The sequence below is a fragment of the Pundamilia nyererei genome, unplaced genomic scaffold, assembly GCF_000239375.1.
Source record: "Pundamilia nyererei isolate P.nyererei 1_Seehausen unplaced genomic scaffold, PunNye1.0 scaffold00174, whole genome shotgun sequence".
In the NCBI taxonomy this organism is placed as follows: domain Eukaryota; kingdom Metazoa; phylum Chordata; class Actinopteri; order Cichliformes; family Cichlidae; genus Pundamilia; species Pundamilia nyererei.
In genome coordinates this window covers 498,111-508,605 of record NW_005187575.1, presented here as the reverse complement: position 1 = coordinate 508,605, position 10,495 = coordinate 498,111, and the positions used below count along the sequence as shown (strand labels likewise).

The window sequence follows — 10,495 nt, the reverse complement described above, 5'->3', positions numbered from 1 at the left end:
TGTGTGTAGATCTTGTAATCATGTGTATTTTTCTGCCTTCAGCTCCAAAAGCTCCTCACAATGGACCCGACTAAAAGAATCACATCAGAGCAGGCGCTGCAGGACCCGTACTTCCTAGAGGACCCATTACCAACCACTGAGTGAGCCTCAGTAAACTTTTGCAAACTTTAATCAACACAATCGTGTTGGTGCTTCAATCACTAATTTCATCTGTTTTCTTCTAGTGTGTTTGCTGGCTGTCAGATCCCCTACCCCAAACGAGAATTTCTTAATGAAGACGAGCCAGAGGAGAAAACAGAAAAGGTAAGTGTTATCCAGTTATCCTGTGCCTTAGAAGAAGAAGAAAGTGTACTTTATTGGTCCCCGTGGGGAAAATCGCTCTCTGCAGTCTAGCCGCTGCCTTACAGATAACTTCACTGGCGGCGAATGCAGCTTTTAGGTTATTGCTAATAGTTACATGGCTACATTAACACCTCAGAAACATCCTCATAAAGATTGGGATGTCAGTCTTTGAGATGCTTTGTTGTGCTACTGTTCATGTGCTAAGCTGTTAGTGAGAGAAAGGGCTGTGTCCCCGCCTGTCTGCAGCAGTGCTGTGCGAAGCTGCGTGTGAAGACGGCACAGTTTGTGGCACTGCTAATGTGCGAATACCTAAGCTGATATTAATGTTCAGCACTAGAGTATAGATATTTGGACAACCCTTCTTGGTATATATACTGCCTGCAGTATCTGCATGGTTAAAAAAGTACCGTCACATTTTCAGAAACTAAAACATCGATCGGTATTGTGTCAGTTCACTTAACGTCCCATCTTAAGTTAGTTGTCAATGGGGTCTAATGTGGCAGTTTTTGGTGTATTTTATGGGTTAATGCGCGGCTGTCCCACCTCACAAAGTCTTGCATTTATTTTTCAGGCTTTTTCTGTAGAAATTTTGGGGACTGTTAAATTGATAAAGTCTTAATGTACAGCTTTTCACTAGTGGATTGTACTATTGCTATTCCAAGTGGTAGCTCCAAATGTGTCCAGGCACTTTCCCTTTCAGCCATAAAGAACAGATATTGTTATCTACTGGAGTGATATGATGTTATAGTACTACTGGTTCTTAGAAAGCAGTATCTTAGTTGAGTCAACAGTGTCCCTTGAGTTATTTTTACAGTGTAATAACTCAGCGCAGGCATTTAGCGGCGACTTTGCCAGAGGCAGGGACACACTGTACACGGTGTACAGAAGTGCATGAGGAGGCTGACCGTCCTTGTGCTCTGTGTTTCATTGTTGCTTTGCATGTAGCTTAAAAAGCGCAGCCTTTTTTCAAAGGCGCTAAGATTAAGATAAGATTTTTGTTGTGAAATCTAATGAGAGAGTGAGCACTGAGGCAGAGGCCGATGGCTCCATGTGACCGCTGTTCCTACATCATATTGGTAGCTGCTGGCAGGAAAAGATCTGAGCTTTACACCAGAGAACAGAGTGTTTGAGGAGCTCGGCTTGCACTGCTTTGGTTGGACTTCCTGTCAGCATAAAGTGTGGACATGCACAATCAATAATAGACAACATAAACAAAATAATTTGGCTGCTCCAAATCAGTACAACACCAAAACTGCTGATTGCAGACTGAAGTGAAAGCTGCTGATTTTATGAAATTACATGCAGGATTACGCATCATGCTGTACATTCATACTAAAATACACTAGCCACTATATCTGCCATTATATTGACTAAATGCAGTTTTTCAGATATTTTTGATCCACCATCTTTCATCCTCACCTGATGAGGCGTGATCTTGCACGGCGCTCCAGATCGAGGACGACTGAAAATTATTTTATATTTCTTCCATTTAAAGAAATCGCACCAACAGTTATCATTGTCTCACCAAGCTTCTTGGTGACAGCCTTGTGCAAGCCTGATATCTTTGCTTTGCTCTTGTTCATGGTGGCAGAGAAGCTGGAATGGAAGACATTGATTCTGTGGACACACGGGGACATGTGCAATGTATGGGAAATCCTGCTGGGTTGTAGGGGATCAAATACTTATTTCACTCAGGGAAATGTAAATGTAATCAGCTTCTAGCTTTTCTGGATTTTTGGTTGATATTCTGTCTCTGTTAAAATGAAATAACCATAAAAATTAGAGACTGTTTGTTTGTTTGTAAGTAAGCAAACTGACAAATTCAACCCACTGTAAGCCGATCATGGGATGTTTTTCTTTTCTTTTTTCAAAGAAAAGTACTTGTTACTTGATTTACCAAGGTTTGTGGCACAGAATTTTCTGCTTGTCTTAATTGTGCTTGATGGTGTTTTAGGGGGTGTCATTTATTTGGATTGAAAGGAGGAAAGATAATTGTGCCGCTGGAGGGGTCACAGCTGTGAGTGCAGTGCCAAACTTTGGCTGTGTCCTACAACTCTTCACTGGGTCCCTACTGACTGATTTCATGGTCTTATGCTGTCTCTGGAAAGAAACCTGTGCCTATGCTCATTATTCACTTTCTCACGGTAGCTCATATGCTTGTAATCTGCCGTGTTCTTTGTAGAATGCTGGTCATTGTTGATGTGACCGCCTTCATTTTTGTATACAAACAAGCGGATTGTTAGGGGATCGCCTCAGAACTTTCCACTCCCATCAGCGCATTTTTGCGACTGTGGCATCATGCTAATTTGTCCCACTTAGTAAGTGTGACCCTAAAAGCCCCGTGGTGGCTTGAAGGTCAACATTCTGCACACTGAATTCCTGAATTGTAGCCATAAACTGATAAATTCACAACTGTGTCAAATTTTTACACCAAATTTCAAATTTTGACTAAATTTTAAACCACATAATTGCCACATAATGAGCCAGAACGTAATGAATGTTTGCACCAGAAACTGGCTGCAGATTTCTGTGAACCATATTTAATAATCACCTGAGGAAGGACTGAACTGTTCACACAGGGTGTCTCATTCCCTCAACTCAGCCACGCATCCACATCCAAGGGCCATTTGGGGCATCTCTGGGGTATGGCTGCTGGCAGAAACCATAACAATGATTTTGGTCCGTCATTGCGGTCTCGATTTTTGAACTTGAAACCAGACTTAGGGCTTTAGGGCCTGAGCCAGCAGCATAAATGGGCAACAGATTCTCAAATCATGGAAATAGATATGTAATAGCTGCTTTATTAACAATATAGACAGACAGAGAATATGAGCTATCCTTACTGTCTCATCCTCAGATGAGTTAGTATACGTTTCCTTCCTTCCTTTGGCTCATTAGGTTAACATTTCTTGTGGTCTACTTAAGTTTTTTTTAATGCGTCCTTAAAACTCTAAACTCATGTTGTTGAGCTGCATTTCAATCCAGTCATCTGAGTGGGAAAGTGGGTCAGAGATGCAGAAAAGAACAACCTACAGCTAAAAATAGAGCAAAATCTTGGTTTCTTGTTTTCAGCAAGAACCCGAGATCATTCCACACACTCGCTTTTAGTCACAGCGTCTCTCTTTCTCCACTCCATAATTCCCAACCCACTTTCAGCTTTGTGTGTCTTTGTGCAGAACCAGACCCAGCAGCACCAGCAGACAACTGGCCAGGCTCAGGCCCAGAACCAGCAGCAGACAGCAGCCCAGCAGGCCCCCTCCCAGCAGAGCTCTGCTCAAACCAACGGCACCGCCGGAGCCACGGGGGCCACCACTGCAGCGCTACAGCACGGTCAGGACCAGGGGCCACCCAACAAGAAACCTCGGATCGGACCCTCTGGGGCCTCCTCAGGCACTGGGGTGCTACAGTCAGATTACCAGGTCAGTACAATATTATAGAACAAACACCAACACCAACATTTTCTGGTGAAACTGTTCATTTGTCTGTACTTTAAAACTCTATTAAATGAATGGTAAATGGCCTGTATTTGTCCCTAAGGACCCCAAAGCGCTTTACACATCCAGTCACACACACATTCACACACTGGTGATGGCAAGTTCCTTGTAGCCACAGCCACCCTGGTGCGCACTGACAGAGGCGAGGCTGCCGAACACTGGCGCCACCGGGCCCTCTGACCACCACCAGTAGGCAACAGGTGAAGTGTCTTGCCCAAGGACACAATGACCGAGACTGTCCGAGCCAGGCAACCTTCCGATTACAAGGCGAACTCCCAACTCTTGAGCCACGATCGCCGATAAATGAGTCCATTATAATCATCTCCTGCTCCAGACTTTCATTCTTGGACTCTATTAGTTGCATGAGTAGCTGTGCATGAGTTCCAAGTTCTCCTTTGTAGTGTTATTCTGGCACAAACGTGAGTTTATCATCTGACTGAAACAAGCTGTTTTAGCTGTCTTCCTCGTCCCTTCAAACTAACTGTGTCCTGATTGGAAGGTGAGTGCAGCTTCTGTGCTCATAGTACCTGAACCCTGAAACGATCATAAAAAACTGTCTTAAACCTAGTGTTTAGAGCAGGTTGAAGGCTTGTTTAATATGAACATCCCACAGTGTAACAGTATATGTGAAGAAAAATATATATAAAAGCATAAAAGGTCGACCACAGCAGGATGTACCATTCCAGCACTGAAAATGAGACACTCCAAACTCCTGTTTGAGTTCAGTTTGATTGCAAGTACGTGCTTTAAGAAACTGACATGATCTTCAGAAGGAAAAAAAACCTGCGTTAGGCAGTTAGGATAGGGAAATGTAAACGTATTAAGACATGAACCAACATGTTGTTGGGCTGAGAATGCTTACAGGGGGCTGCAGACTAAAAAATGTATACTCAAACACTCAGATACCAGACAACAACAAGATGTTGTTTAAATGATAAGGACTGTACAGAGCTGATATCAAATCACAATGGAGCCTGTGAGCTTTTGTTTTCTGCTCAGGCGCCTCCTGTATCGCCGGCTCAGCTCTTATCACGAGGCCAAAGAGACAACAGCTCTCGGCCTGTGATGAAGTGAAGCTGAATGCCAAAGTTTGGCATATGACATATTTTGACTTTCAAGGAGAACCCGACTGCTGCAGAAAATAAATGTGATCAGCGACTAATCAGCAACGTATGGGGTTAGCTCAGGTTTGAGCGTTACATGACCGCAGGAGCAGGGAGATCATGTGTCAGTACTTAACAGAGCACGGTGTGATCTAAGTGACTGCTTTGACCTCTCCTGCTTCTGTATCAGCGAGGCACACAAGTTTATTGCATACAGAGATATGCCTAGTTGCAAGTGACACAGCTGGTGGCTGTCAGGCCTCAGTTGATGTATAAATAAACTGTCGCAGTGGTCAGACACATCACGAGTGTGGCTATAGCTGCTACTGTCAGTGTCCTACTTTTTCCCTTTATTGATCTCTATCCACATATATTCCACCATGCACCACCCACCGATCATTTCCCTAATCTAGAACAGTGTAGCCAAGAACCCACAACTGTGGTATGGAGGCATGCAAACAGTTGAGGTCTCAGATTCTCAAAGCAATATCCAGATCGTTGAAATTTCAGCACCAGTACTTTTTACAGTCCATGTCTCCAAGCGTGTAAATGAGACTTTTTTTTTCATTACTAGTGAAATAATCCCAGAGCCACTGAACACACAGGGAAATATCATAATCCCAATTTTTTGAAATCCATGTGGAAAACAGCTTATGAGGAAAGGTTAATTAGCTGCAGACAACTGAATCTGGAAGGAAGTGGCGCTCATTAGCGCAATGTCTGGATGTAGCCTTAAAAACACAATATTTTGCACACCTCCAGAGTCACTGTTTGAATGTTTGCTGATAAGAAGTCTGGTGATTTAGCGACTGCGTCTCCACTCCTCTCTCTCTCTTTCAGCACTCTGGCTCCCGCCTTGGTTACCAAAGCAATGTCCAAGGTTCCACTCAACCCCAGAGCACCATGGGATACTCATCATCAACCCAGCAGAGCTCCCAGTACTCCCACCAGACCCACCGTTACTGAGGATCCTTGTCACTCCCTAACCAGCAGAGGAGTCAAGCTCCTCCTTGTCTTCAGCCAACCCTCAACAACCTCAGCTCCACGGCTTCTGTGTCCCGGTTGGACCCTTGTCCCTTCATTACATCATTCCAACTCCAGTCATCCTTCTTTTCAAACTGCCCTCACCTTTGACCTTTCGCCCGACAGCCTTCAGCGGCACTGTAACACGAAGGCTGATGAACATAGGAACCAAACGAAATCCAATGAGAAAACAAATTCTGCCTCATCGGCGCGTTGAAACACTTTTAAATCGACTGGGGAAAAAAAAGGTGTAAGATAGATGTCAAGGCGTCTCACACACAGACTCAGAACCGTGGCACTTACAAACACAACGTTCCTCACCAGGAAGAATCGCAGCTGTGTTCAAGTATATTATATAGCACCTTTTTCTATTTGCGTTTTTTTCTCCTGCTCGTTTGCTAGACTTTTCAAGTTTAACTTGATAGTTGATGTCATTATAAATATTGTTACATACAGAAGCGATCAGATGTGAGGCAACTTAAAAGGAAAAGCCCTTTACTGTCATCTCTAGTGTATAATTATCACGGATAATCAAATGACGATAAGCTAAAGTTTGAGCTAAACCCAACCTTTTAAGAAAAAAGTTTCTACAAAGAAAAAAAAACTCAGCTTTTAAGCTGATGTCATTGCAGGGAAATATAAAAACAATTAACTTAAATCTTGATATTATAGGGTTTCTATATTTAGAAGTGTTTATCTAGATTTGGATTTGGAATGTAAGAAAAGCAGTTGTCTTTTTACAGCTTCTGTATAATGTGATCACGCCATCACTTTTAGAAGTAAGAACCATTTAACAGCTGAGCTTTGCTTTCTGTGATGGCAGCGTCTTCGGGAGGTTTTGACACCTCTTGTTGGTGGCCGGCAGCTCCGGAGTGCGTTCTTGTTCGCTGGTTTTCACTTTGCTGTGACACCTGTGTTATTTTGGACCCTTGAAACATTTAAGGTTTCTGAAGATGCGCATAATCGTACAGGGCAGCTAAACAGTACGCTTCCCCCCCTCCGACATATGCTTCTTGAGACTGTTACTGCCTGATGTCAGATTGTTTTTTTTTAAGGCTTTTATTGTTATCTCTGTTGTCCCGTGGGCGTGTATGAGCGTGTGCACGTGTGTGTGTGTGTGTACAGTATGTTTTTTATGCATGTTGTTTATCCTTTTACTTACTAGAACTGCACTGACCACTGAACCGATCTGCAAAGAGCTGGAACAAATGTGAGGCTCGCCCTCTTCCACTTCACCCTTGCGGTGCCACACTGAGTATGCAGGTAGAGACTGGGGTACATTCAAAGACAATGGGTGCTTTCTTTAGTACATGCATGGAGGTATGAGCAACTTATTTACATTTTTATATCCAGTGTATACAACCCGTTGTATGTCTGAGTTCATTTTGAATTAATGAATCAACTTGTGAGAAAAGTGAAATGAAGGACATTTAATAAGTGCTACAATTGAAGAAGCTGTGAGGGAAACACTCTAGTTTCTCGCTGAGACTTAAATGACCAGGTTGATATGCTCACTCCCACCCTCTGTGTTCTGACTAGTAGTTCTCTAGTCAGAGCACAGTGTTGAATATAGTATATATGTCAATTAAATAAGTTTTGTAGTGTATAACACTCCCAGGGTTGCCGTACTCCTGTTCCCTGTGCAGGAATTGCCTTTTTTTTAATATCGTTATGAACAAGGGACAGCAAAACTGTTGGGTCAAATATGAATGTCAATCTCAATGGAGCCTGTGTCTGTACTGAGACACCCTCCGGTCATTTGGGACCCCTTCACCCAAGTTCTGACTGGTGTTTTTGACAACGCTTTTCATCCTAGTCAAATCAATGTATGTTGCTCTGTGCAACCTGAGTCTATCATGTGGGTGGTACCAAGCCAAGTTGTGAGACATGAATGCCTTTCAGTGCTAGAAATTCAGCAAAATTGTTCTTCCGAAATGTAGAAAGTGAAAAAGTCACAATAAATGTCACAATAAATGTATTACATTGTTAGTAGCGCAACCTGCCAACTACTATTATTACCACTATATTACTATTATAATCAATATAATTCTCAACATTGCCTGTATCTTTAGTGTAGAGCGATTCCTGGTAGCTAATTAGCTTAGCCTAGCATAAATCCTGGAAACACTAAAGGAGCTAGCATGGGGCTATTAGAGGATAACAGCTTTTCTTAAGCTCATGGGTTTTGTTTTTTTAAAGCTAATGATGTTATATGTGGACATTTTAATACGTTTACTATTTATTTTTTTAAACTACTACTTCTTAGAACAACTTATCTGTATGACACTTTAAACTTCAGTGTTTTGTGTAGGTCAAACTAGTGATGTATAACATGCTAACTTATGAGCTAAAATGTGCTTGTAGCCTGTAATAAATAAATACAATAATACTAATAACAAAAATAAAATAAAAAAAGATCCAGGCTAGTTGTTTCCCCCTATTTCCAGTTTTTATGCTAAGCTAAACTGATGGGCTGGTAGTAACATTTTTAAATTTTGCTGCAGACATGAGTGTGATATCAGTGTTTTTATCTAACTCTTGGTAATGAGCAAAACATAATGGCTGCATTACCACAAATCTGTTTTTCTTCCTTAAGCACAAAGTCTTCTTTTTCAAGTAATACTTCATTACATTTCAGAAGATCATATTGATCATATCTTATTTTTTTAAACACAAACCAATTTGTCTTCAGTATTTTTGAAAATCAGATTTTTTTAATATGGGGATTTTCCTTTTCAGAATTTCTTTCAGATGTTTACAGAAAAGTTATTAGGGATCTGTTCACATACAAAATTGTCTTTGAGGCTGTTTTTCACTGTTAGAAGTGTGGCAATGCGCAGCATGGACTAGTTAAAATTATTATGCAGATTATTATCTGCACCACAATATATTGTTAAAAAAGAAAAAAAAATGCTACCTACACAGTATGTAACACTATGAACTAGTTCACACGGTATGTTTACCTTTGATACTTACAGTAAACTTTGCTAAAATCATTTCTAGTATTAATTTTACGGGTTATAATACTAACAATACAACAGTAAGAGCAAGTCTTCTCTTTTCATATCCTCCTGACAACTTGCTCCATCATGAATGACCACCCTGCATGCTGTGTTAAAGAATGCACCCAGTTATTTGACTAACTGCATTTGCCCCCATACAGAGGAAAAGAGACATTGTGTTTATTGCACGTGTGACCTGCAGTTTGATTAGGAAACACTGACACCTTGTGGCTGGAAAGAGAACTGGACCTCTGTCCTTATCAAAGCTGTAATAGTACAAATAGATAATGGTGTTAGGGATTTTTTTTATTAATCAGAACATGCAAGATATGTGTGTATAATGAAAATAATTGTATTTCTGTGTCCAGTTATGGTTCACTGATGCTTAAAAGTACCCACCCGCGTTACATTAGTAACATCATTAGAATTTTACCACTGAATAGAACTTTTTTAAGGCTTTATGTTTCATGCATTGATACTAACCGCAGATAGGTGGGTAGTCTCAGTTCTGCTTATTTTGTTCTGCTAAATTATGCTTATTTAAAGCAAAGTGCATCTGGATGGATCTTGTAACAGGATTCATGTCAAATTTTATCCTAAAATATGTTTGAAATCATGTTTTAAAAAAATATTGTTGATTCTTAAACAAGAGAAAGTCCTTTCTAGTGTTGTAGGTTTGTCACAGTTTTAGTCAGAATTGTCCACAATGTGAAAAAAGTGTGAAAATTTACATACTGCTGGATTTTTCATTTAAAACAGGACATGCATAATCTGAGTGTGTGGTTGTTTCTGTAAATGGCCACTATCTACATTTTTAGTGCATGCATTGTCTGATGAGATGAGATATGGATACTGTTTAAAATCAAACCTTTTTCAAAATTCAAAGATATAATGTCAGTTAATGTCCCACAGGTCTTTGATAACCCGTATAGAGTTACAGAGCTTAGAGTTTTAGAGGTTTTATGGACTGTTGCCCGTTAGGCACAATATCTTTGGTTTCTGAAGAATGTGAGCATGCTAAATAGACCAAAATCCATAAAACAGCTGGATTAACCTAAACCTACCCCTAACCAGAAAGACCCAGGTTAATTTTTTTCAATTAAAAAATATAGTAATTAGATTCAGATAACTTTGTGTATTATAGTATTTAGTTTTATTTTATTTATTTCGTTTATTCTAAACTGCATTTATTAAAATTATGTAAATGTGGAAAAACTGCAAATTTAGTTTGTGGGTTTTTTCCCCACAGCCATTTTTAAAAACAAGCCGCTCAGAGCATGTGTGTCCTGTTTCCAAAGCCCATAGAAAAATCTCCCAGTTATGCCTTTTTTTTTTCTTCATGTTAAGCGATTCTGAACTGTTAAGTGTTTGCATGACACAAAGGCAGGGTCCTTTATGTTTTAAACTCATTTAAAGCTGCAGTAATTGATATTTTTGGTCTCTTGGGGCAGGAGGACATAAAGCAACATGTAACACCTCCCTATGAATCTTTCAAGATGATTAGATGAGCAAAATGTCTTTCACCTTCCAA

General features: G+C 40.6%; 1 protein-coding gene across 2 annotated transcripts in view; it reads left to right on the top strand.

Moving 5' to 3' along the window:
- cdk19 (cyclin dependent kinase 19) overlaps positions 1-10,151 on the top strand; it is a 73,757-nt gene extending 63,606 nt beyond the window's left edge. For both annotated transcript variants that reach the window (XM_013914146.1, XM_005746184.2), the window contains exons 10-13: positions 43-140; positions 225-303; positions 3,519-3,761; positions 5,780-10,151. In XM_013914146.1, coding sequence (XP_013769600.1) covers positions 43-140; positions 225-303; positions 3,519-3,761; positions 5,780-5,905 — 546 coding nt within the window. In that variant the 3' untranslated portion in view covers positions 5,906-10,151. The remainder of the gene's footprint in view (positions 1-42; positions 141-224; positions 304-3,518; positions 3,762-5,779) is intronic.
- The last annotated feature ends 344 nt before the right edge of the window (positions 10,152-10,495 follow it).